At 45.7% G+C, this 27,990-nt stretch overlaps 1 protein-coding gene across 1 annotated transcript; it reads left to right on the top strand.

Moving 5' to 3' along the window:
• Positions 1–27,986, top strand: LOC311115801 (L-threonine 3-dehydrogenase, mitochondrial-like). The gene is made up of 9 exons (XM_084190930.1): positions 1–145; positions 6,971–7,166; positions 8,149–8,191; positions 11,204–11,274; positions 20,492–20,641; positions 20,842–21,014; positions 21,779–21,869; positions 25,524–25,793; positions 26,176–27,986. The coding sequence occupies exons 2-9, from the start codon at positions 6,983–6,985 to the stop codon at positions 26,313–26,315; spliced, it is 1,122 nt and encodes a 373-aa protein (XP_084047056.1). The 5' UTR covers positions 1–145; positions 6,971–6,982; the 3' UTR covers positions 26,316–27,986.
• Positions 27,987–27,990: the final 4 nt, after the last annotated feature.

Here is a 27,990-nt window from a genome sequence, read left to right as displayed (position 1 = left end):
GCAATAGTTGAAGGAGATACAACGTGTCGTCAGCTAGACAAGCTCAGCGAATAGCCAAGCTATTAAGGAGAAACTAACCAAGGCGCCAAGAAACAAGGGACACTCATATCTTCGACATTTATAAAGATCCCCAGCTATTTATCTGGTGAGTAAATAATTATTAATAGGAATTAATTTAGTTAAAGCTAATATGTTGTGTAAAGTGTATCGGGATTTAACTGAAATTTCTTGAGCAGAATGGAGAATTATATAATGGGAGAATGTAGTTTTTTATACAGACGCAAATTATTATTTATTTTATATTGCCTATATACTCAGATTGATTCTACTGTTGGCACGCCTATCCTTTGAGCAAAACGTATCCTAAGCAAATAGGAAAACATACAGAAGGAGATATAACAGTTAATTCAAAGGTGGTTGCAATGCTGCGAAAAACAGTTGTAACGTAAAATTCGATACACCCAAAGTTTAGCAAGTCTTTGCAGGGGTGCAAAAAAAAATATATATATATATATAAAGAATCCGCGATCCTACTGCCAGCATAATATCCTGATGCTACGGGAACGGTAATCCCACGTGTTTTAGCCTTTATCCATGATGTGGCATGTACCTGGCCTTTGTTCGGTTTACCGGAGGTTGGATGGTTTTTGGCGTGGCATATTTCTCGGTACTCTCCAGTCGGTCCCAGCACACATTCCAATCCACTGGGGCGAGGAGGAGATGCCATTATTACACCATCAGAATGGAAACATAAGGGCACCGGTGCTGGGCGCGTCCTTTGTTAAGAAAGAGGCAGAAATGGGACACATCCTTCAGTATTCTACAAGTTACATAGTCGTGATTCTGCAACAAACAAACAAAAAAGCATTGCCTGGGGCCTTAACCTATAGGCATGCTGCGGTTATAACCCTTGTTATATGACGAGGCACAGCATAGGAGGATGAGAGAGAAAGCAGTCATCTTTCCGGGAATATAGCCAAGACAAGATTGCTGAAACAGTAACCTAACGTAGCAGGCGTACTAAAATAGCCACAGCAGCCTAATGATAGACCAATAACCTGTGTAAAAATGAATTATCCAATAAATAAGTTAATAAAAAAAATACAGAATAAGACTTATTTTATTTGATATTTTATGCCACCCACATTAAACAGGCCACTGACTGGGCTAGCCAAATGAAAACACAAACGTAACCGGTTTAGGCCTACATGATGTGTGAGTCAAACAATGTTGGCTCATCGTGTTGGGTTTGGCTGAACACATTGTGATTGATGAGGGCACCATTTCTTATGTTTGTAACTGTGGGAAAAATCACTCTTGAGGCCAATGACTGCATTGCTATCTGTTTGAAGATTTATTGCAGACACAGACCAAATTAACAGCCTTTGATAAATTAGATCAATTATTTGGATAAGCTTAGAAAAATTAACTAGGCTAATAATAAATAAGCAACTGCCCATGATTATTTTTTTCTGACAGTAGGCCTTGAGTACAGTCTACTGCTGTGATATTACAGTAGGCCTGGAGTATAGTCTACTGCTGTGATATTACAGTAGGCCTGGAGTATAGTCTACTGCTGTGATATTACAGTAGGCCTGGAGTATAGTCTACTGCTGTGATATTACAGTAGGCCTGGAGTATAGTCTACTGCTGTGATATTACAGTAGGCCTGGAGTATAGTCTACCGCTGTGATATTACAGTAGGCCTGGAGTATAGTCTACTGCTGTGATATTACCGTAGACCTGGAGTATAGTCTACTGCTGTGATATTACAGTAGGCCTGGAGTATAGTCTACTGCTGTGATATTACAGTAGGCCTGGAGTATAGTCTACTGCTGTGATATTACCGTAGACCTGGAGTATAGTCTACTGCTGTGATATTACAGTAGGCCTGGAGTATAGTCTACTGCTGTGATATGACAGTAGGCCTGGAGTATAGTCTACTGCTGTGATATTACAGTAGGCCTGGAGTATAGTCTACTGCTGTGATATTACAGTAGGCCTGGAGTATAGTCTACTGCTGTGATATTACAGTAGGCCTGGAGTATAGTCTACTGCTGTGATATTACCGTAGACCTGGAGTATAGTCTACTGCGGTGATATTACAGTAGGCCTGGAGTATAGTCTACTGCTGTGATATTACAGTAGGCCTGGAGTATAGTCTACTGCTGTGATATTACCGTAGACCTGGAGTATAGTCTACTGCGGTGATATTACAGTAGGCCTGGAGTATAGTCTACTGCTGTGATATTACAGTAGGCCTGGAGTATAGTCTACTGCTGTGATATTACAGTAGGCCTGGAGTATAGTCTACTGCTGTGATATTACAGTAGGCCTGGAGTATAGTCTACTGCTGTGATATTACAGTAGGCCTGGAGTATAGTCTACTGCTGTGATATTACAGTAGGCCTGGAGTATAGTCTACTGCTGTGATATTACAGTAGGCCTGGAGTATAGTCTACTGCTGTGATATTACAGTAGGCCTGGAGTATAGTCTACTGCTGTGATATTACCGTAGACCTGGAGTATAGTCTACTGCTGTGATATTACCGTAGACCTGGAGTATAGTCTACTGCTGTGATATTACAGTAGGCCTGGAGTATAGTCTACTGCTGTGATATGACAGTAGGCCTGGAGTATAGTCTACTGCTGTGATATGACAGTAGGCCTGGAGTATAGTCTACTGCTGTGATATTACAGTAGGCCTGGAGTATAGTCTACTGATGTGATATTACAGTAGGCCTGGAGTATAGTCTACTGCTGTGATATTACCGTAGACCTGGAGTATAGTCTACTGCTGTGATATTACAGTAGGCCTGGAGTATAGTCTACTGCTGTGATATTACAGTAGGCCTGGAGTATAGTCTACTGCTGTGATATTACCGTAGACCTGGAGTATAGTCTACTGCTGTGATATTACAGTAGGCCTGGAGTATAGTCTACTGCTGTGATATTACAGTAGGCCTGGAGTATAGTCTACTGCTGTGATATTACAATACTATTACAGTAGGCCTGGAGTATAGTCTACTGCTGTGATATTACAGTAGGCCTGGAATATAGTCTACTGCTGTGATATTACAGTAGGCCTGGAGTATAGTCTACTGCTGTGATATTACAGTAGGCCTGGAGTATAGTCTACTGCTGTGATATTACAGTAGGCCTGGAGTATAGTCTACTGCTGTGATATTACAGTAGGCCTGGAGTATAGTCTACTGCTGTGATATTACAGTAGGCCTGGAGTATAGTCTACTGCTGTGATATTACAGTAGGCCTGGAGTATAGTCTACTGCTGTGATATTACCGTAGACCTGGAGTATAGGCTACTGCTGTGATATTACCGTAGACCTGGAGTATAGTCTACTGCTGTGATATTACAGTAGGCCTGGAGTATAGTCTACTGCTGTGATATGACAGTAGGCCTGGAGTATAGTCTACTGCTGTGATATGACAGTAGGCCTGGAGTATAGTCTACTGCTGTGATATTACAGTAGGCCTGGAGTATAGTCTACTGATGTGATATTACAGTAGGCCTGGAGTATAGTCTACTGCTGTGATATTACCGTAGACCTGGAGTATAGTCTACTGCTGTGATATTACAGTAGGCCTGGAGTATAGTCTACTGCTGTGATATTACAGTAGGCCTGGAGTATAGTCTACTGCTGTGATATTACCGTAGACCTGGAGTATAGTCTACTGCTGTGATATTACAGTAGGCCTGGAGTATAGTCTACTGCTGTGATATTACAGTAGGCCTGGAGTATAGTCTACTGCTGTGATATTACAATACTATTACAGTAGGCCTGGAGTATAGTCTACTGCTGTGATATTACAGTAGGCCTGGAGTATAGTCTACTGCTGTGATATTACAGTAGGCCTGGAGTATAGTCTACTGCTGTGATATTACAGTAGGCCTGGAGTATAGTCTACTGCTGTGATATTACAATACTATTACAGTAGGCCTGGAGTATAGTCTACTGCTGTGATATTACAGTAGGCCTGGAGTATAGTCTACTGCTGTGATATTACAGTAGGCCTGGAGTATAGTCTACTGCTGTGATATTACAGTAGGCCTGGAGTATAGTCTACTGCTGTGATATTACAGTAGGCCTGGAGTATAGTCTACTGCTGTGATATTACCGTAGGCCTGGAGTATAGTCTACTGCTGTGATATTACAATAATATTACAGTACCTACATCACTTGTGTGACTACAGGCCTATAGAGTAGGCCTACGCTAGCCTATAGAGCAGGCCTACGCTAGCCTATAGAGCAGGCCTACGCTAGCCTATAGAGCAGGCCTACGCTAGCCTATAGAGCAGGCCTACGCTAGCCTATAGAGCAGGCCTACGCTAGCCTATAGAGCAGGCCTACGCTAGCCTATAGAGCAGGCCTACGCTAGCCTATAGAGCAGGCCTACGCTAGCCTATAGAGCAGGCCTACGCTAGCCTATAGAGCAGGCCTACGCTAGCCTATAGAGCAGGCCTACGCTAGCCTATAGAGCAGGCCTACGCTAGCCTATAGAGCAGGCCTACGCTAGCCTATAGAGCAGGCCTACGCTAGCCTATAGAGTAGGCCTACGCTAGCCTATAGAGCAGGCCTACGCTAGCCTATAGAGCAGGCCTACGCTAGCCTATAGAGCAGGCCTACGCTAGCCTATAGAGTAGGCCTACGCTAGCCTATAGAGCAGGCCTACGCTAGCCTATAGAGTAGGCCTACGCTAGCCTATAGAGTAGGCCTACGCTAGCCTAAATTAGTCAATATAACACAGTTCACATACAAGTCAGTTCTGAGAGGGGGAACAGGAACAGGAAACCCAGTGCCCTAAATCGTTTCCTATATGTCTATCTGCTCTGTCTGGCAAACCTTGAAAAGCTTGTAGCTAAAGTCACCATGCAGCTACGTTTTACATTTGAGTCATTTTAGCAGACGCTGTTATCCAGAGCGATTTACAGTTAGTGAGTGCGTACGTTATTTCATACTACAGTCTGTCTGTCTGGCACTAATTTAATCCGACCTCGTATCCACTCCTCTGTCCCTGATTGGGCAAGAGACCGAAGGCAGGGCAGTATAAAGCTACTCAAGTTCACTTTTCGTTTAATTCAGAAGCTTATCTGACGTTAAGGTAAGAGCCTAGCAAAATGTTTTTTCTTTGAGCAATAATTAGAAGTGTGAACTTCTAATATTAAAAATAAAAATAAATAAAAAATAGATCATTTAGAGGTGTGAATTAATGAATTACGGATTTCCATACAGTATGATAGGCGTAATGTTGTAGTAGGACTAACCATGGATGGATGGATGATGGGTCTCTTTCAGTTTGAAAATATGCTTTGTCTCACTTGCGCACAAATTGATAGCCCACTGAAGTAAACAGGCTTGGAAAACAATGTGTTAATTCATTTTAAATGAATGCGCGTTACAACGTAACCAATTTAATTTGTATAGGATGACATAACTCTTAATGATGGAAAAGCCTAATAATAAAATCTAGAAAGAAGCGGATCCATTTTAGGACTTTTTTTCCCCCTTCTAAGTTACTCAAACGACTGTTAGCCTAGCCAACGCCGGAGACGCAGTAATACACTGTGCCAATAATGGTAGGCTAGGCTACTGTAATTTATGTAGTCAGACTGTCGCTTCGTCCCAAAATGGCATCCAATTCCCAAACGAAGCAATGTCACCACTGCTGAGCAAGCGAGGCGCTCCGTCATTCATTCCAGTCCCGTTAGTGGACCCGTTTCCCTAGTGGCATCCAATTCCCTAGTGCACTACCTTTTGACCAGGCTCTGGTCCCCCAAGAAAATAGTGCACTACAAAGGGAATAAATGGACATTTGGGAGAGAGCCTGTGCTTCGCGACAAACGAAGCAACGTCACGACTGCTGAGCAAGCGAGGAGCTCCGTCGTTCATTCCAGTCCCGTTAGTGGACCCGTTCCCCCCCCCCCCACCCCCCACACCCCCACCGTGTCTCATTCCCCGGGGATGCCTAATGCACAGTGTATCTCTGCCATGAGGCACAAGCTGCTGCCATGAGACACAAACTGCTGCCATGAGACACAAGCTGCTGCCATGAGACACAAGCTGCTGCCATGAGACACAAGCTGCTGCCATGAGACACAAGCTGCTGCCATGAGACACAAGCTGCTGCCACGAGACACAAGCTGCTGCCACGAGACACAAGCTGCTGCCATGAGACACAAGCTGCTGCCATGAGACACAAGCTGCTGCCATGAGACACAAGCTGCTGCCATGAGACACAAGCTGCTGCCACGAGACACAAGCTGCTGCCATGAGACACAAGCTGCTGCCATGAGACACAAACTGCTGCCATGAGACACAAGCTGCTGCCACGAGACACAAGCTGCTGCCATGAGACACAAGCTGCTGCCATGAGACACAAGCTGCTGCCATGAGACACAAGCTGCTGCCACGAGACACAAGCTGCTGCCATGAGACACAAGCTGCTGCCATGAGACACAAGCTGCTGTTGCTGAATTGGCCCTTAGACGCCAAAGGATGACAACAGAAAGTCTCAAGGATTCCTGTCCTGGGCCTAGATGTAACAGTGTTGCTTCCGTCCCTCTCCTCGCCCCCTACCTGGGCTTGAACCAGGGACCCTCTGCACACATCGACAACAGTCACCCCTCGAAGCACCGTTACCCGTCGCTCCACAAAAGCCGCGGCCCTTGCAGAGCAAAGGGAAACAACTACTTCAAGGTCTCAGAGCGAGTGACGTCACCGATTGAAACGCTACTAGCGCGCACCGCTAACTAGCTAGCCATTTCACACCGGTTACATAGACATAGTCAAAACGGCAGGACCAACATTGCAGTGAACAAAATAAAGACATTATTATAGGTAATGTTTTCCGAACCATACGTTTTGAGTCCTTGACAACAAAAGCATTCTACCTATTTGTAAAGTATTCAGGTGAGTGGGGTCCTTACACTGTCCTCTTCCTCCTCCTTTAGGTGACTGTGAAGATGCCTGTTATCAGAACACTCAGCAAGGTGGCTAAGCACGCCCTCCTGAGCCCAGGATGTGGCTGTCAACCAATCACAGTGGCCGTACGGACCATCAGCTTCTCGCCCCGCCAGGTCACCTCGGACGCCAGCTTCCACTCAGTGTCCTTCTCCGAGACAGACCACCCCAAGGTGCTCATCACAGGTAAGACCAAATCAATAATCACTCAATCGGGTAAAAGCTCAGAGAGACACCACCTAGGAGGAAGAATCCCTGTTACAGCTTAACACAATAGGATCTATTCACAATGATCTGAAGAAACAAACCTTCCCCAAATGACTCAAGCTAGCTGTATTCCGTTGCAAGAACCCCAATAACACAATCTCTCTTTCTCTCTGAAGAAGAAGAAGAGCTTTGTGTAAATGAACATTAACAAGGATTCTCAAGCAACAGACACAGTATGCATAGCTCTATTTATGGGAAGTGAACCGTAACCTCACAACCTCAATACCACACAATAGGACCTCTATCTGTGGTCTATCTAAGTAAATAAGCTTTTTTCTAAGTGAACCTAAACAAGGCTCCCAAGCAACAGATAGCTGTATTTATAAAGCTGTTGTTTTTTTGTGTGAAGGGAACATAATAATATGCCGTTTAGCAGACGCTTTTATCCAAAGCGACTTACAGTCATGCGTGCATACATTTTTGTGTATGGGTGGTCCCGGGGATCGAACCCACTACCTTGGCGTTACAAGCGCCGTGCTCTACCGGCTGAGCTACAGAGGACCACAACATCACAGTGTTTTACAGCAGGCCCAATAGGAGAGAACCACTGTAGGCGTGAAGCTAGGGCCCTGACCCTCTGAAGCTAGGGCCCTGACCCTCTGAAGCTAGGGCCCTGACTCTCTCCTTTTCACGCTGTCTGCCACGCTATATCTTCTCTATGCCTCTAATGTAACCTTGTCTTCATGGCAACCCTGTCGCAATGCCGTTGATCTGTAACGATAATATCTCCCATAATGTATGTTTTCTCTCTCTCCTCTCTCCTCTCTATCTCCTCTCTCTCTCTCTCTTTCTCTCTCTCCTCTCTCTCCTCTCTCTCTCTCTCTCTCTCCTCTCTCTCTCTCTCTCCTCTCTCTCCTCTCTCTCCTCTCTCTCTCTCTCTCCTCTCTTCTCTCTCTCTCAGGCGGCCTTGGACAGTTGGGGGTGGGGCTGGCTACAATGTTGAGGTAAGAGCACTACAGTGTCTGTGATGGAGAAGAAATGCTTGTCTTTCTACATTTTACATTTTAGTCATTTAGCAGACGCTCTTATCCAGAGCGACTTACAGGAGCAATTAGGGTTAAGTGCCTTGCTTAAGGGCACATCGACAGATTTTTCACCTAGTCAGCTCGGGGATTAGAACCAGCGACCTTTCGGTTACTGGCACAACGCTCTTACCCACTAAGCTACCTGCCGCCCCAAGTGTTGCTGCTTAACATTAAATGTAATGGAATACATTAATTAAATTGTTTTGGATGCTTATTATTAGTACATAATCAGTGTTGTGTAGTAGTGAACTACATGTAGTTCAACTAGTAATTTAACTACATTTTGCAGTAGCTTGGTGGTCGTTGAACTAAATTCAAATCCAGGTGGTGTTTTCACTAGTTCATTACTTTGTTACCATGGAGCTAACCACTGGAACTACACACTACTTCTTTTGCAAAAAAAAAAATAAGTAGGCAAGAATATCCTTTCTTTTTCAGCATCAGACCTGCCTAATTCTCACTTCTTTGGGTTTGAAATGACAAATCTGTTGACTCCAGAGTGAACTGTTCTTGCAATTTGTAGTCTTGATATTTCCGATTGAGATATAATAATCTTTCACTAAGTAGTTTGGATGTAGTAACTACTTTTTTTTCAAAGTAACTTTAGTTAATGAAGTAAACTATAATTGTTCTTAAGGGTAGCTTTAGTGTAGCTTAATTTCTTTCAACGTGAAGGAAATGATAGCTTGGTAAACGATATTTTAAGAGTAGCATCCCCCAACACTTTACATAATCTAGGTGCCACTTAAAAACGAACTACAATTTATAAAGGCTTTATGAATAGCATACATAAAAGCTTCTAGTCAATGTTCCCTCTAAGCTGTGGGGGGGGGGGGGGGGGGGCACAGTAGCCGAGACTGGGGCGCTATCAGCCCAGGTGGGGGGGCACAGTAGCCGAGACTGGGGCGCTGTCAGCCCAGGTGGGGGGACACAGTAGCCGAGACTGGGGCGCTATCAGCCCAGGTGGGGGGGCACAGTAACCGAGACTGGGGCGCTATCAGCCCAGGTGGGGGGGCACAGTAACCGAGACTGGGGCGCTATCAGCCCAGGTGGGGGGGCACAGTAACCGAGACTGGGGCGCTATCAGCCCAGGTGGGGGGGCACAGTAACCGAGACTGGGGTGCTATCAGCCCAGGTGGGGGGGGCACAGTAGCCGAGACTGGGGCGCTATCAGCCCAGGTGGGGGGGCACAGTAGCCGAGACTGGGGCGCTATCAGCCCAGGTGGGGGGGCACAGTAGCCGAGACTGGGGCGCTATCAGCCCAGGTGGGGGGGGGCACAGTAGCCGAGACTGGGGCGCTATCAGCCCAGGTGGGGGGGCACAGTAGCCGAGACTGGGGCGCTATCAGCCCAGGTGGGGGGGCACAGTAGCCGAGACTGGGGCGCTATCAGCCCAGGTGGGGGGGCACAGTAACCGAGACTGGGGCGCTATCAGCCCAGGTGGGGGGGCACAGTAACCGAGACTGGGGCGCTATCAGCCCAGGTGGGGGGGCACAGTAACCGAGACTGGGGTGCTATCAGCCCAGGTGGGGGGGGCACAGTAGCCGAGACTGGGGCGCTATCAGCCCAGGTGGGGGGGCACAGTAGCCGAGACTGGGGCGCTATCAGCCCAGGTGGGGGGGCACAGTAGCCGAGACTGGGGCGCTATCAGCCCAGGTGGGGGGGGCACAGTAGCCGAGACTGGGGCGCTATCAGCCCAGGTGGGGGGGCACAGTAGCCGAGACTGGGGCGCTATCAGCCCAGGTGGGGGGGGCACAGTAGCCGAGACTGGGGCGCTATCAGCCCACAGAGAAAAGCGGGAGATTGAACTTCACTCAACTTTCTCGAGTTTTCCCCGTTAGTTAACACTGTCAACGTTTCCCTTTACTTGTGATCGAATCAACTCAATGTTAGCCACTCTAATGCAACACACCGAAACGGAAGGAACTAGAGATGTTTTTGTACGCATCGGAGTAGGATTCTGTTGCACACGACTCAGCCTGTACTCTACGCTTTACTTTGAACTGGACTGGGTTTACAGCTGTGGTCCTGAGTAGATGTGCTCGTTTTGAGATCAAAGCAAGAGTTGCAAGTAGCCACGTGTGCACATTTTGTTCATATCCTTTGCTAGTTAGTGAGTTATTAGCCCCAGTTATAGATCATTTGTAGTCAGCAATGGAGGAGTGATTGCTTCCTACAAGAACACAAATGTGTGCATTTCTAGACATCTTTGAAAAGCAAGTCAGGTAAAGAGCTTTTATTTTGTCTTAAAGTGGCAATGTTTTATTTTGAGACAGGCTTGAATAAGCTATGTAGCCAATAGGCAGAGGGTAGCATCATTTGTCTGATTCTCTGTAATAATGGTATGGTAATAATAATGCATTTTATTTTGGAAAGTGGTTTCTTGCATCAAACCACACAAAAACATTTTCAGGTTAATGTCAAGCCCTGCATGTTTTTTTTCAAAAGTCTCATGGAATGTAGGCCTACATTGAACACCACACATTGGCTGCTACTGTAGGCTGAACGATAGAACAGCTATTTCCATGTTAAAATGTTATGGGATGCATTTTCGATGGTAGGCCACTCTGGTAGGCCTACATTATGATCAAATAGCCACAGTAGCCTACTGGGCCACTGTTAAAACTGTAACTTAAAGCGGGTACAGCCTCAGCGTTCACGAGAGCGTGTGCTAAATGACTTAAATGTTAAATGTAAATGCGCACTGGATGTTGCACAGAATCTTCACAGCATTCAACGCTCAGCAGACCTGAAATTTGCTCAGTGCCGAAAAAAAGTTAAGAGGGAACATTGTTCATAGCACTGTGATAACCCTGTAATCAACAACCAACCAGTGAACGTAGCCTTTAGGGGGGGGGGGGGGGGGGGGGGGGAGTGTTTCGGTCAAGCTTCCTCTTCATCTTGTGTTTAAATGTAACTTCCTGTTTCACAGGAAGCGGTTTGGAAACAACAACGTGATCCTGTCAGATATCAGAAAGCCTCCAAGCCACGTCTTCTACAGCGGTGAGTGATACAAAGCATGTAGACAGAATATAGCATCTCAGACCTGACCACAAAGCCATTGGCCGATATGTCAACATCTCAGCAGAGGAGAGCTTTAGGATCAGTGTAGCCTTTTAGATCACAATGAATAAGATTACATGGACAGGGGGACCAGATCCTAGATCACTCCTACACTGAGACAGTTGGGTTTAATATTTTCCCGGTATTTCACAAATGTTCCATCCCGAAAATAAATCACTTTTCTCCCGGGTAACCCGGTATTTCCCTCCAAAACCGGAAGTGTCATTATAAAACATATAAATATGTCTGGATTTGATTAGAGCTTTGATCAGCATGAACATTCAAACCTGATGAGCCATATATTTAATGCATTTTATGAGCCCTACATTGACGACATTTAATGAGCCCAAACCCCAAAAAGCCCAAATGATTGTGCCATTATCCAATACATATATGATAAAGGCTACTGCACATTACTGCACGACAGAAAAACATAAAAGCCCAAAGATGTAGCTAGCTACAGTGCCTTGCAAAAGTATTCATCCCCCTTGGCGTTTCTCCTATTTTGTTGCATTACAACCTGTAATTTAAATGGATTTTTATTTGGATTTCATGTAATGGACATACACAAAATAGTCCAAACTGGTGAAGTGAAATGAAAAAAATAACTTATTTCAAAAAATTCTAAAAAATAAAATAACGGAAAAATGGTGCGTGCATATGTATTCACCCCGTTTGCTATGAAGCCCCTAAATAAGATCTGGTGCAACCAATTACCTTCAGAAGTCACATAATAAGTTAAATAAAGTCCACCTGTGTGCAATCTAAGTGTCACATGATCTCAGTATATATACACCTGTTCTGAAAGGCCCCAGAGTCTGCAACACCACTAAGCAAGGGGCACCACCAAGCAAGTGGCACCATGAAGACCAGGGAGCTCTCCAAACAGATCAGGGACAACGTTGTGGAGAAGTACAGATCAGGGTTGGGTTATAAAAAATATATCCGAAACTTTGAACATCCCACGGAGCACCATTAAATCCATTATTAAAAAATTGAAAGAATATGGCACCACAACAAACATGCCAAGAGGGCCGCCCACCAAAACTCACGGACCAGGCAAGGAGGGCATTAATCAGAGAGGCAACAAAGAGACCAAAGATAATAATATGCCATTTAGCAGACGCTTTTATCCAAAGCGACTTACAGTCATGCGTGCATAAATTTTTTGTGTATGGGTGGTCCCGGGGATCGAACCCACTACCTTGGCGTTACAAGCGCTGTGCTCTACCAGCTGAGCTACAGAGGACCACAAGATAACCCTGAAAGAGTTGCAAAGCTCCACAGCGGAGATTGGAGTATCTGTCCATAGGACCACTTTAAGCCGTACACTCCACAGAGCTGGGCTTTACGGAAGAGTGGCCAGAAAAAAGCCATTGCTTGAAGAAAAAAATAAGCAAACACGTTTGGTGTTTGCCAAAAGGCATGTGGGAGACTCCCCAAACATATGGAAGAAGGTACTCTGGTCAGATGAGACTAAAATTGAGCTTTTTGGCCATCAAGGAAAACACTATGTCTGGCGCAAACCGAACACCTCTCATCACCCCGAGAACACCATCCCCACAGTGAAGCATGGTGGTGGCAGCATCATGCTGTGGGGATGTTTTTCATCGGCAGGGATTGAGAAACTGGTCAGAATTGAAGGAATGATGGATGGTGCTAAATACAGAGAAATTCTTGAGGGAACCTGTTTCAGTCTTCCAGAGATTTGAGACTGGGACAGAGGTTCACCTTCCAGCAGGACAATGACCCTAAGCATACTGCTAAAGCAACACTCGAGTGGTTTAAGGGGAAACATTTAAATGTCTTGGAATGGCCTAGTCAAAGCCCAGACCTCAATCCAATTGAGAATCTGTGGTATGACTTAAAGATTGCTGTACACCAGCAATGAATAGTAATGCACGCTCAAGCATCTTCAAAGTGGTAGTCATGTTGTGTAAAACAAATGATACAAACCCATTTTAATTCCAGGTTGTAAGGCAACAAAATAGGAAAAACGCCAAGGGTGGGGTGAATACTTTCGCAAGCCACTGTATATGCTCTCTTGGGTAAATCAATGAAACTAGCTCCAGTAGGCTAATCTTTTTGAGTGTGAACTGTATTACTGTACTGTGTTGTATTATACTGTATTACTGTATTGTATTATACTGTACTGTATTGTATTATACTCTATTACTGTACTGTATTGTATTATACTGTATTACTGTACTGTGTTGTATTATACTGTATTACTGTATTGTATTATACTGTACTGTACTGTATTATACTCTATTACTGTACTGTATTGTATTATACTGTATTACTGTACTGTATTATACTGTATTACTGTATACTGTATTGTATTATACTGTATTATATGGACTGGAATTACGCACCTCGTTCAAACCATGATAAAGCAGGGAGAGAACATGTGATTCTGGTGCAGCACATGTGGCCTACAAAGTTACAAGTATAGGCTAGCAAAATATAATAGGTCCTATTTGTATAATTAGTAGGCTGACGAATTTATACCTTTTAATAGTATTTCCCCTAATGTTATTAGCCGACCTCCTCTCTCTCTCTCTCTATTGTTGCTTCATTCATTCCTCTCTTTCAATAATTAAATGAAATACGGGTCATTGTCCTTATCTTCATCATTCTAATGACATCCTTGAATAATACAGGACTAGAATTAGATGCAGAAGGCTTTTCACTTCCCTTCACGAAGATTGAATGGTTGGTTATGGGTCTGAATAAACAACTGCTATAGGCTACCGCCATCACGCGTTCGCTCCTCTTTCAAACTACCTGTGAGTTCTATTGGCTGCTGTGTTTAACATTCAGCAAAACATTTGCTTGCGTCCCTCTTCGAATAGTCTTATTGGTATAAGTAATGCTAAAAGTAATTATATCCAGCAAGCAATTCTAGTCTAGCATTTCCTGCATGGGACTCCCAAGAGCTAAGGAGTGTTTTTTAAGGAGAGGCCAGCGGAGCACGGGTGGGTGCGTATTGCGCAAGAGACAGAGGCTATAAATTAGAAGCTTATTATGCATAACCCATCATTAATTAGCTTATAAGGCTAATACTGCATATTACCTGAAAGAGGTAGGCTAGGACATCTATATATAGGGCTGTATATCAATCTACAACAGGATTATCTATTTTGGATGCAGTTTGAATGGAGTTGCATTCAGTCTTTATATTACTGTAGCATAGGCTATGCTGCATTCAGTCTTTATAGTACTGTAGCATAGGCTATGCTGCATTCAGTCTTTATATTACTGTAACATAGGCTATTCTGCATTCAGTCTTTATATTACTGTAGCATAGGCTATGCCGCATTCAGTCTTTATATTACTGTAGCATAGGCTACGCTGCATTCAGTCTTTATATGATGGATCGCCGGCCATGGAGTGAGACTGTAGAGAGGCGACGGAGAGAGGAGCAACGGCGTGATCAGGGTCGTCGGACGGTCGAGAGGCAACCCCAAATAATTTTTTTGGGGGGGGCACAGGGCATGGACGACGGGGCTGACGGAGGCAGAAAAGGGGCGTATTCAAAAGGCCACCAGGTTACGGGGGTCACTGGTAAAGGAAGGGAAGGAAGGTTTAGAGGCAAGGCGAGAGGTACTGGGATGTGTTACCAGTCCGGTACGGCCCGTTCCAGATCCCGGGGTAGAGCCAGTGGTGTGTGTCCCCAGTACGGTCCGGCCTGTTACGGCCCCTCGCACCAAATGGACGGTACGCGTCGCCAGCCCGGTCCGGCCTGTTCCTGCCTCTCGCACCAAGCCTACGGTGTGCGTCGCCAGCCCGGTCCGGCCTGGCCCTGCTCCACGCACCAAGCCTACGGTGTGCGTCGCCAGCCCGGTCCGGCCTGTCCCTGCTCCACGCACCAAGCCTACGGTGTGCGTCGCCAGCCCGGTCCGGCCTGTCCCTGCTCCACGCACCAAGCCTACGGTGTGCGTCGCCAGCCCGGCCCGGCCTGTTCCTGCTCCTCGCACCAAACCTACGGTGTGCGTCGCCAGCCCGGTCCGGCCTGTCCCTGCTCCACGCACCAAGCCTACGGTGTGCGTCGCCAGCCCAGTCCGGCCTGTCCCTGCTCCACGCACCAAGCCTACGGTGTGCGTCGACAGCCCAGCCCAGCCTGTCCCTGCTCCACGCACCAAGCCTACGGTGTGCGTCGCCAGCCCGGTCCGGCCTGTCCCTGCTCCTCGCACCAAGCCTACGGTGTGCGTCGCCGGCCCGGCCTGTTCCTGCCACTCGCACCAAGTCTACGGTGCGCGTCGCCGGCCCGGCCTGTTCCTGCCACTCGCACCAAGCCAGGGGTGCGAGTCGTCAGCCCGGTTCGGCCCGTTCCTACTCCACGCACCAAGCCAGGGGTGCAAGTCGTCAGCCCGGTTCGGCCCGTTCCTACTCCACGCACCAAGCCAGGGGTGCAAGTCGTCAGCCCGGTTCGGCCCGTTCCGGCTCCACGCACCAAGCCAGGGGTGCGCGTCGTCAGTCCAGCACAACCCGTGCCTGGGTCACCGGTGCCTGGTAAGGTACCGGTCAACTGCTCCACTACGGAGCTGAAGCTAACCGCTCCTGCTACGTCCAGTTCAGCTCCAGCCAGCGGGGCCAGACCGGACCAGGGGCGCTATGGGGGGTTTATTGGAGGGTGGTGGGAAAGGCCGGAGCCAGAACCGCCGCCGAGGAGGAATGCCCATCCAGCCCTCCCCTGTTTTGTTCTAGTGGAGGCGCGGTTGCAGTCCGCGCCTTTAGGGGGGGGTACTGTCACACCCTGGCTCTGGGACTCTATATGTTGAGCCAGGGTGTGTTCATTCTATGTGTTATATTTCTATGTTGGGGGTTCTAGTTCTTCTGTTTCTTTGTTGGCCTGAGTGACTCCCAATCAGAGGCAACGAGTGTCAGCTGTGGCTGGTTGTCTGATTGGGAGCCATATTTAAACTGTCTGTTTTCCCTTGGTGTTTGTGGGTTTTTGTTCCAGTTGGTCATTGTTACCTAGGACGTTACGAGTCGTTTTGTTGTTTTGTATCGTGTGTGCACTTTAACTAATTAAAGTATGTTCGCTCAACACGCTGCGCCTTGGTCCTCCTCTATGTATGACGATCGTGACACTAGGTTGTCAGACCATGTAAATACTCTGGGCTTGAAAACTATTACAGACTACAAAGGGAAGCACAGCCGCGAGCTGCCCAGTGACACAAGCCTACCAGACGAGCTAAACCACTTCTATGCTCGCTTCGAGGCAAGCAACACTGAAGCATGCATGAGAGCACCAGCTGTTCCGGACGACTATGTGATCACGCTCTCCGTAGCCGATGTGAGTAAGACTTTTAAGCAGGTCAACATTCACAAGGCCGCAGGGCCAGACGGATTACCAGGACGTGTACTCCGAGCATGTGCTGACCAACTGGCAAGTGTCTTCACTGACATTTTCAACATGTCCCTGACTGAGTCTGTAATACCAACATGTTTCAAGCAGACCACCATAGTCCCCGTGCCCAAGAACTCTAAGATAACCTGCCTAAATGACTACCGACCCGTGGCACTGACGTCTGTAGCCATGAAGTGCTTTGAAAGACTGGTCATGGCTCACATCAACAGCATAATCCCAGAAACCCTAGACCCACTCCAATTTGCATACCGCCCCAACAGATCCACAGATGATGCAATCTCTATCGCACTCCACACTGCCCTTTCCCACCTGGACAAGAGGAACACCTACGTGAGAATGCTATTCATTGACTACAGCTCAGCATTCAACACCATAGTGCCCTCAAAGCTCATCACTAAGCTAAGGATCCTGGGACTAAACACCTCCCTCTGCAACTGGATCCTGGACTTCCTGACGGGCCGCCCCCAGGTGGTAAGGGTAGGTAACAACACATCTGCCACACTGATCCTCAACACGGGGGCCCCTCAGGGGTGCGTGCTCAGTCCCCTCCTGTACTCTCTGTTCACCCATGACTGCATGGCCAGGCACGACTCCAACACCATCATTAAGTTTGCCGACGACACAACAGTGGTAGGCCTGATCACCGACAACGATGAGACAGCCTATAGGGAGGAGGTCAGAGATCTGGCCGTGTGGTGCCAGGACAACAACCTCTCCCTCAACGTGACCAAGACAAAGGAGATGATTGTGGACTACAGGAAAAAAAAGAGGACTGAGCACGCCCCCATTCTCATCGACGGGGCTGTAGTGGAACAGGTTGAGAGCTTCAAGTTCCTTGGTGTCCACATCACCAACGAACTATCATGGTCCAAACACACCAAGACAGTCGTGAAGAGGGCACGACAAAGCCTATTCCCCCTCAGGAGACTAAAAAGATTTGGCATGGGTCCTCAGATCCTCAAAAAATTCTACAGCTGCACCATCGAGAGCATCCTGACTGGTTGCATCACCGCCTGGTATGGCAACTGCTTGGCCTCTGACCGCAAGGCACTACAGAGGGTAGTGCGTACGGCCCAGTACATCACTGGGGCAAAGCTCCCTGCCATCCAGGACCTCTATACCAGGCGGTGTCAGAGGAAGGCCCTCAAAATTGTCAAAGACTCCAGTCACCCTAGTCATAGACTGTTCTCTCTGCTACCGCACGGCAAGCGGTACCGGAGTGCCAAGTCTAGGTCCAAAAGACTTCTCAACAGCTTCTACCCCCAAGCCATAAGACTCCTGAACAGCTAATCATGGCTACCCGGACTATTTGCACTGCCCCCCCACCCCATCCTTTTTACGCTGCTGCTACTCTGTTAAGTATTTATGCATAGTCACTTTAACTCTACCCACATGTACATATTACCTCAACTAGCCGGTGCCCCCGCACATTGACTATGCAACGGTACCCCCCTGTATATATAGCCTCCCTACTGTCACTTTATTCTATTGTATATATAGCCTCCCTACTGTCACTTTATTTTTTACTTCTGCTCTTTTTTTTCTCAACACTTTTTTGTTGTTGTTTTATTCTTACTTTTTTTGTTTAAAATAAATGCACTGTTGGTTAAGGGCTGTAAGTAAGCATTTCACTGTAATGTCTGCACCTGTTGTATTCGGCGCATGTGACCAATAAAATTTGATTTGATTTGATTTGATTTGATTTGATTTGTTGGCGTCTGATCAACTCACAAGCCAGCAGGCTAAATTACCTCGTTACAACCAGGAAGAAAACCTGATTCCTTTTTGGCTGAAATACATCCGTTCATTCTTTCAGGAGAATGTAAACTCGTCCATAATTTGCTTCAAAATGTCTGAAATATGAATAGAAAAGACATCTGGAGTGTCCGTAGGTAAAATAGGGAATGATTCAGTTAGTCGTGATATTGATCCTTGTGAAAAGCTTCTTGTACAGAAGGTCGCCAGGAAGTGGACGTGTTCTGAAAGGTTAAATGATAACTGAGGTCACAGACCACATGATCAATACCTGATGAATGGTGATTGGCTGGCCAGTACTGCAGTGACGGACGCCATCCAAGTCTTAACATTAACTGACCTACAGTGGGGAGAACAAGTATTTGATACACTGCCAATTTTGCAGGTTTTCCTGCTTACAAAGCATGTAGAGGTCAATAAAATGCAAATTAATTACTTAAAAATCATAGAATGTGATTTTCTGGATTTTTGTTTGAGATTCCGTCTCTCACAGTTGAAGTGTACCTATGATAAAAATTACAGACCTCTACATGCTTTGTAAGTAGGAAAAACTGCAAAATCGGCAGTGTATCAAATACTTGTTCTCCCCACTGTATTTCCATATCAACTGTCTAGAGCCCTGTTAATCAAGAATATTGTGTCATTCAAACATTCAAAACCCAGGGAGACACCAAAATAGAAAATATATTGATCAGAAAAAGAAAAACAACAATGAGAATATAATAATATGCCATTTTAGCAGACGCTTTTATCCAAAGAGACTTACAGTCATGTGCGCATACATTTTTTTGTTGTGTATGGGTGGTCCCGGGGATCGAACCCACTACCTTGGCGTTACAAGCGCCGTGCTCTACCAGCTGAGCTACAGAGGACCATGATAATATAGGAGGTCCAGTAAAAAAACGTTTTAAAAAAGTTTAATTATGTAGATGATCCTCTAAGGAAACCAATGGTCCAAACCTCAAGTCTCTATCATAATACTTATCCTTGTAGGATGGTCAGAAATAGAACTATGTCAATGGAGGCCAGAGACAACAATACTGTAAAATAGCATGGTGTCAGCTAGGTTGGATGCTGTGAAGAATTAAGGTTACCTCATCATCTTTCTTCTCCAATCGGGAGGACATAAAACAATATAGAGGTAAGATAGATATTGACTTTGAGACATGACATGTTGATTTTCATATTTTAGTATACAGCTTTTCATATTAATGCGAAATTCCTGTTCTTTTTTAGAAGATTTCTCACAAAAACCAAGCGGAGCGCTGAGTGTACTGCAAGCTTTTTTATTTTCAAAGCCTTTTACATTTTAATTCAGCTCGTTCATTTAGATTTTTTGTGGACCTGCTGAAACAACTTTGCAGACGACAACATGAACAATCCTAAAAAGACGCTGCGAGAAATCGGCACCGCTCTGTCAACAGAGCTTGGTGCTTATTATCGGATGTATTATGTTACGAAATCCGACTTTCTGGATATAATGATATTTACATTTTAGTCATTTAGCAGACTCTCTTATCCAGAGCGACTTACAGTTAGTGAGTGCATAAATGTTTCATACTGGCCCCCCGTGGGGATTGGAACCCACAACCCTGGCGTTGCAAGCGCCATGCTCTACCAACTGAGCTACACGGGATATGTTAGAGAAAGACCCCACTTAACGATTCAGAACATGAAGAATCATATTTGTCTTTGTAGATGTATTTAATAACATAAGGAAGTGTAATTTCATCACCAAAGCGCATTTTGGACACCCTAGATAATAGTGGATTAACTAAATGGCTCTGGCCAGAGTGGGTGGACACCCTAGACACAGGGGTTCCCAAACTTTTTCACTCAGATCCCCCCTTCCAGCATTGGGGAACATCCTGCGCCACGTCTATTTCTATGGGCACAAGCGCTGTTCACGACACGAACTGTTCACACACCTCTTGTTGGCGGAGAGACAATGTTGCAGGTTTAAAGCTTATTTCCTGCATGTTTTATATTTCTGCTTATTGTTTCTACTGAACCCTCCCCCTCCAGGACCCTTCATCTACTCTGACATCCTGGACTATAAGAACCTGCGTGAGATCGTTGTCAACAACCGCATCACGTGGTTGGTCCATTACAGCGCCCTGCTCAGTGCCGTGGGAGAGGCCAACGTAGCTCTGGCACGCGACGTCAACATCACTGGTGAGCAATGGAGAATCCGCCATCTTGGCTCAACTTAAATCCACAACACACCACATTGTCCTTCTAGCCAGGCCTGGGAAGGTGGAGGAGGGGAGTAACTGTGAACCTGGCTCAGACGAGATCCACAGCACACCAGTTTTCTTCTAACCAAGCCTGGGAGGTGTCCACCAGGGAGTAACTGTGAACTTCCTGTTCCTCAGGGCTCCACAACGTCCTGGACATCGCAGCGGAGCACGGCCTGCGTCTGTTCGTCCCCAGCACCATCGGAGCCTTCGGACCCACCTCTCCCCGGAACCCGACCCCTGACCTCTGTGTCCAGAGACCCAGGACCATCTACGGGGTCTCCAAAGTCCACGCAGAGCTCATGGGAGAGGTGAGATAAAAAATACACAAATATTGTAACAAATACAAAATACAAAGCAAAATGGGGATAAATTGACAATAAGCATTCAGCCTCAAGCCACTCTGCCCTCGCTACTTACTTTAAAATACATATACCAGGAATCTGACCTGGTGAATCTGACCTGCTGAATCTGACCTGCTGAATCTGACCTGGTGAATCTGACCTGGTGAATCTGACCTGCTGAATCTGACCTGCTGAATCTGACCTGCTGAATCTGACCTGCTGAATCTGACCTGCTGAATCTGACCTGGTGAATCTGACCTGCTGAATCTGACCTGCTGAATCTGACCTGATAAATCTGACCTGCTGAATCTGACCTGATAAATCTGACCTGCTGAATCTGACCTGGTGAATCTGACCTGATAAATCTGACCTGCTGAATCTGACCTGCTGAATCTGACCTGCTGAATCTGACCTGATAAATCTGACCTGCTGAATCTGACCTGGTGAATCTGACCTGATAAATCTGACCTGCTGAATCTGACCTGCTGAATCTGACCTGCTGAATTTGACCTGCTGAATCTGACCTGGTGAATCTGACCTGATAAATCTGACCTGCTGAATCTGACCTGCTGAATCTGACCTGCTGAATTTGACCTGATAAATCTGACCTGGTGAATCTGACCTGGTGAATTTGACCTGGTGAATCTGACCTGGTGAATCTGAAATCATTGGTCTGTAATGTCCCTATAAGTGAAACCTCTAACCCTTATTGCCTGTCTTCCCTCCAACAGTACTACCACCACCGCTACGGCCTTGACTTCCGCTGCCTCCGCTACCCAGGCATCATCTCTGCCGACTCACAGCCAGGCGGAGGAACGACAGGTGAGTTAGTGACACACACACACACACACACACACACACACACACACACACACACACACACACACCTGTCCTCCCTCCCACACACACACCTGTCCCTTCACTGTCGTAACTCTATTTGCGTCTGCTTCCTGACTTCAACATGTCATTGGGGTTATGTGACAGGGACATGTTTTAGAACATGGTCGTTATTTCTAACCAGGGTGATAATGCTACAGGGTGATAATGCTAGGGCGTTAGGTAATACCCCTACAGGGTGATAATGCTACAGGGTGATAATGCTACAGGGTGATAATGCTAGGGCGTTAGGTAATACCCCTACAGGGTGATAATGCTAGGGCGTTAGGTAATACCCCTACAGGGTGATAATGCTACAGGGTGATAATGCTAGGGCGTTAGGTAATACCCCTACAGGGTGATAATGCTACAGGGTGATAATGCTAGGGCGTTAGGTAATACTGCTACAGGGTGATAATGCTATGACGTTAGGTAATACTGCTACAGGGTGATAATGCTATGATGTTAGGTAATACTACTACAGGATGATAATGCTATGATGTTAGGTAATACTACTACAGGGTGATAATGCTATGACGTTAGGTAATACTACTACAGGGTGATAATGCTAGGACGTTAGGTAATACCCCTACAGGGTGATAATGCTATGGCGTTAGGTAATACTACTACAGGGTGATAATGCTAGGGCGTTAGGTAATACTACTACAGGGTGATAATGCTAGGACGTTAGGTAATACCCCTACAGGGTGATAATGCTACAGGGTGATAATGCTATGACGTTAGGTAATACTACTACAGGGTGATAATGCTAGGGCGTTAGGTAATACCCCTACAGGGTGATAATGCTACAGGGTGATAATGCTAGGGCGTTAGGTAATACTGCTACAGGGTGATAATGCTATGACGTTAGGTAATACCCCTACAGGGTGATAATGCTAGGGCGTTAGGTAATACCCCTACAGGGTGATAATGCTACAGGGTGATAATGCTAGGACGTTAGGTAATACCCCTACAGGGTGATAATGCTACAGGGTGATAATGCTAGGGCGTTAGGTAATACCCCTACAGGGTGATAATGCTACAGGGTGATAATGCTAGGGCGTTAGGTAATACTGCTACAGGGTGATAATGCTATGACGTTAGGTAATACCCCTACAGGGTGATAATGCTAGGGCGTTAGGTAATACCCCTACAGGGTGATAATGCTACAGGGTGATAATGCTAGGGCGTTAGGTAATACCCCTACAGGGTGATAATGCTACAGGGTGATAATGCTAGGGCGTTAGGTAATACTGCTACAGGGTGATAATGCTATGACGTTAGGTAATACCCCTACAGGGTGATAATGCTAGGGTGTTAGGTAATACCCCTACAGGGTGATAATGCTACAGGGTGATAATGCTAGGGCGTTAGGTAATACCCCTACAGGGTGATAATGCTACAGGGTGATAATGCTAGGGCGTTAGGTAATACTACTACAGGGTGATAATGCTACAGGGTGATAATGCTAGGGCGTTAGGTAATACCTCTACAGGGTGATAATGCTACAGGGTGATAATGCTACAGGGTGATAATGCTAGGGCGTTAGGTAATACCCCTACAGAGTGATAATGCTAGGGCGTTAGGTAATACCCCTACAGGGTGATAATGCTAGGGCGTTAGGTAATACCCCTACAGGGTGATAATGCTACAGGGTGATAATGCTAGGGCGTTAGGTAATACTGCTACAGGGTGATAATGCTACAGGGTGATAATGCTATGACATTAGGTAATACCTCTACAGGGTGATAATGCTAGGGCGTTAGGTAATACTGCTACAGGGTGATAATGCTACAGGGTGATAATGCTATGACGTTAGGTAATACCTCTACAGGGTGATAATGCTATGACATTAGGTAATACCTCTACAGGGTGATAATGCTAGGGCGTTAGGTAATACTGCTACAGGGTGATAATGCTACAGGGTGATAATGCTATGACGTTAGGTAATACTACTACAGGGTGATAATACTATGACGTTAGGTAATACCCCTACAGGGTGATAATGCTAGGGTGTTAGGTAATACTACTACAGGGTGATAATGCTATGACGTTAGGTAATACCCCTACAGGGTGATAATGCTATGACGTTAGGTAATACTACTACAGGGTGATAATGCTAGGGCGTTAGGTAATACCCCTACAGGGTGATAATACTATGACGTTAGGTAATACCCCTACAGGGTGATAATGCTAGGGCGTTAGGTAATACCCCTACAGGGTGATAATGCTATGACGTTAGGTAATACCTCTACAGGGTGATAATGCTATGACGTTAGGTAATACTACTACAGGGTGATAATGCTAGGGCGTTAGGTAATACTACTACAGGGTGATAATGCTAGGGCGTTAGGTAATACCCCTACAGGGTGATAATACTATGACGTTAGGTAATACTACTACAGGGTGATAATGCTATGACGTTAGGTAATACTACTACAGGGTGATAATGCTAGGGCGTTAGGTAATACCCCTACAGGGTGATAATGCTATGACGTTAGGTAATACCTCTACAGGGTGATAATGCTAGGGCGTTAGGTAATACCCCTACAGGGTGATAATGCTATGACGTTAGGTAATACTACTACAGGGTGATAATGCTAGGGCGTTAGGTAATACCCCTACAGGGTGATAATGCTATGACGTTAGGTAATACTACTACAGGGTGATAATGCTATGACGTTAGGTAATACCCCTACAGGGTGATAATGCTAGGGCGTTAGGTAATACCCCTACAGGGTGATAATGCTATGACGTTAGGTAATACCTCTACAGGGTGATAATGCTATGACGTTAGGTAATACTACTACAGGGTGATAATGCTAGGGCGTTAGGTAATACTACTACAGGGTGATAATGCTAGGGCGTTAGGTAATACCCCTACAGGGTGATAATACTATGACGTTAGGTAATACCCCTACAGGGTGATAATGCTAGGGTGTTAGGTAATACTACTACAGGGTGATAATGCTATGACGTTAGGTAATACTACTACAGGGTGATAATGCTATGACGTTAGGTAATACTACTACAGGGTGATAATACTAGGGTGTTAGGTAATACTGCTACAGGGTGATAATACTAGGGTGTTAGGTCAAATCACATTTTATTTGTCACATGCGCCGAATACAACAGGTGTAGACCTTACAGTGAAATGCTTACTTACAAGCCCTTAACCAACAATGCAGTTTTAAGTAAAAAATAGATAAGTACAAATAATGAAATGTCTCAAAATCACATTGTTTACAAAGATGTTGTACACTAGATACAGTAGATCAGAAGTGATCAGTTGATCAATAGTATAGACCAGAAGAGATCAGTTGATCAATAGTATAGATCACAAGAGATCAGTTGATCAATAGTATTGACCAGAAGAGATCAGTTGATTAGTAGTATAGATCACAAGAGATCAGTTGATCAGTAGTATAGACCAGACCAGATCAGTTGATCAGTAGTATAGACCAGACGAGATCAGTTGATCAGTAGTATAGACCAGAAGAGATACATACAGAAGTGCATACACTTAATAGGTCGAAGGTCATCAGTCACTATGATTAAACCAAACACATCTAAGCGTATCTCCTGCCTCCCTTACTCCAGACTACGCGGTAGCCATCTTCCACGATGCCGTCAAGACGGGGAAGTTTGAGTGCAACCTGAAGCCAGACACGCGGCTGCCCATGATGTACATCGACGACTGTCTGCGTGCCACCGTGGAGATGATGGAAGCGCCCACAGACACCCTCTCCATGAGGACCTACAACATCAACGCCATGAGCTTTACCCCTGAAGAGCTGGCTCAGGAGGTCCAGAAACAGCTGCCTGACCTGGAGGTCACCTACGACATCGACCAAGTCAGACAGGCCATCGGTATGAGCATTTTATTGATCCTTTATTTATACTGGTTGGGGTTGCAACATTCCCAGGTTTTCCTGAAAACCCAGTGGGAGGATTCCCTCCTTGCTTATTCCCTTCTGATTCTGGGAATCCTCCGACTGGGATTTCTTGAAAAGCTGGGAATTAGCAACCATAATACTGGTGGATGATACCATTTTGAGATCAAAGATCAGTGAACCAGGAAGACCTGTCTAAATACTCCACTAGAAGCTCAACATTGAGATTCTCGAACTTCCAAGCATTTTAGATTTGATGAAGTTTTGATGTAGAAACAAACGACAAAGTGTTAAAAGCCTTTTAGAGTAAAGAAGACATCCAACATTGACAATGTCTCTCTCTTCCTTCCCCTTTACAGCTGACAGCTGGCCAATGAACTTTGAGGACTCTAACGCGCGGAACGACTGGGGCTGGAAACACGACTATGACCTCCCGGAGCTCGTCCAGACCATGCTCAACTACATCGGCTCGGACTCGCGCGTCGCGAAGGCCAACTGAGGGGCCAGCGGTGGTTATGGTGCTCGGCGGTGTGCTGGAGCAGTGTTCGTTTCTTTGTACATACTGTAAAGCCGGTTGTTATAGGAGGGAGACACGTGGTCTGTAAATAATAGATTTCTCTCTCTCCTCTCTGTCATTTGGAAGGGCTCTCAATCCGTCTGTCTCTGTCTGTATCTCTCTGTCTGTCTGTCTGTGTCTGTCTGTATCTCTCTGTCTGTGTCTGTCTCTGTCTGTCTGTCTGTATCTCTCTGTCTGTGTCTGTCTCTGTCTGTGTCTGTCTGTATCTCTCTGTCTGTCTGTGTCTGTCTGTATCTCTCTGTCTGTGTCTGTATCTCTCTGTCTGTATCTCTCTGTCTGTCTGTCTGTGTCTGTCTGTATCTCTCTGTCTGTATCTCTCTGTCTGTATCTGTCTGTCGGTCTGTATCTCTCTCTGTGTCTGTCTGTATGGCAGAACAAGCTACTAGGATGTGAAGGTCGGTTGCGTGAGAGATAGCGGGCCGATTCCCCTCCTCCTCGTCTGCCTTCTCTCCCTCCCTCCCTCCCCCATGCCCCTCTCAGGAAGGAGCAGGGGTTAGAACACAGGGTCCGTGAGAAGATGTTTAGATAAAACATCAGAGGTTGACTTGATGGTTGACTTTCAATGGCTTATAAATTGTTTTCTGTATTGTACCGTCGTAAGTAAACATTTAACAGGCAAACAAACAAAAATTATGTAGCGTTGGTCAATCTTAAGCGCTCGAACCCTTCCTCTCTCTGTGTAGAGCGAATGTTATAAGGGTAGCCTCTATGTAAAGCTATTGTAAAGGGGTTAACCGTTGTATAATTATTTAGCCAAGAGCTGAGAATTCAGGTATCAAAGGGCCTAAATGTACAGCCATAATCACATGAAGTTAAAGTTTTAGATGAAGACGTTTACTAATATAAACAGTGTCCTTGGATGCACTTTAGACTAAAGAGAGAAAATGATTTAAACACTTTTTTTTTTAAATTATGGAGGCACACGTCAAGGACAAGCTGTCATTTTTCTATTTCATTTAATGTTATTTTAGCTGTTTTATTCCACTTTTTTGTATTTATTCTGTGATAACTGAGTGGGAATCGTGTCGACTCAATGTGCTTCTTCTTGCACTTTGTAAAGTGTGAATGAATAGTTTCACAGCTCCTCTGGAAACCTTTGGGTGCGTCTCAAATGGTACCCTATTCCCTATATAGTGGTATCCTATTCCCTATATAGTGGTACCCTATTCCCTATATAGTGGCACCCTATTCCCTATATAGTGGCACCCTATTCCCTATATAGTGGTACCCTATTCCCTATATAGTGGCACCCTATTCCCTATATAGTGGCACCCTATTCCCTATATAGTGGCACCCTATTCCCTATATAGTGGCACCCTATTCCCTATATAGTGGTACCCTATTCCCTATATAGTGGTACCCTATTCCCTATATAGTGGTACCCTATTCCTTATATACCAATTTTCTCTATTCCTCTATAATGCCAATAGGGTGCCATTTGGAACGCACCCTTTTACTGGTTAAATATGAACTGTTTCCATTAGTTCGTAATTGACCCGTCAGGGATGTCCGTTTTCACCCACTCAATCTGTTCCAGGAGGGGTAAGTGTTGTGGATGTTATATAAAAAATAAAATAAAATAAAAGGCCATTATGCT

Source organism: Coregonus lavaretus, assembly GCF_964263955.1.
Source record: "Coregonus lavaretus genome assembly, contig: HAP1_SCAFFOLD_1306, whole genome shotgun sequence".
Taxonomy (NCBI): Eukaryota; Metazoa; Chordata; class Actinopteri; order Salmoniformes; family Salmonidae; genus Coregonus; species Coregonus lavaretus.
The sequence above is the reverse complement of the archived record's forward strand: the minus strand, read 5'-3'. Positions and strand labels throughout refer to the sequence as shown.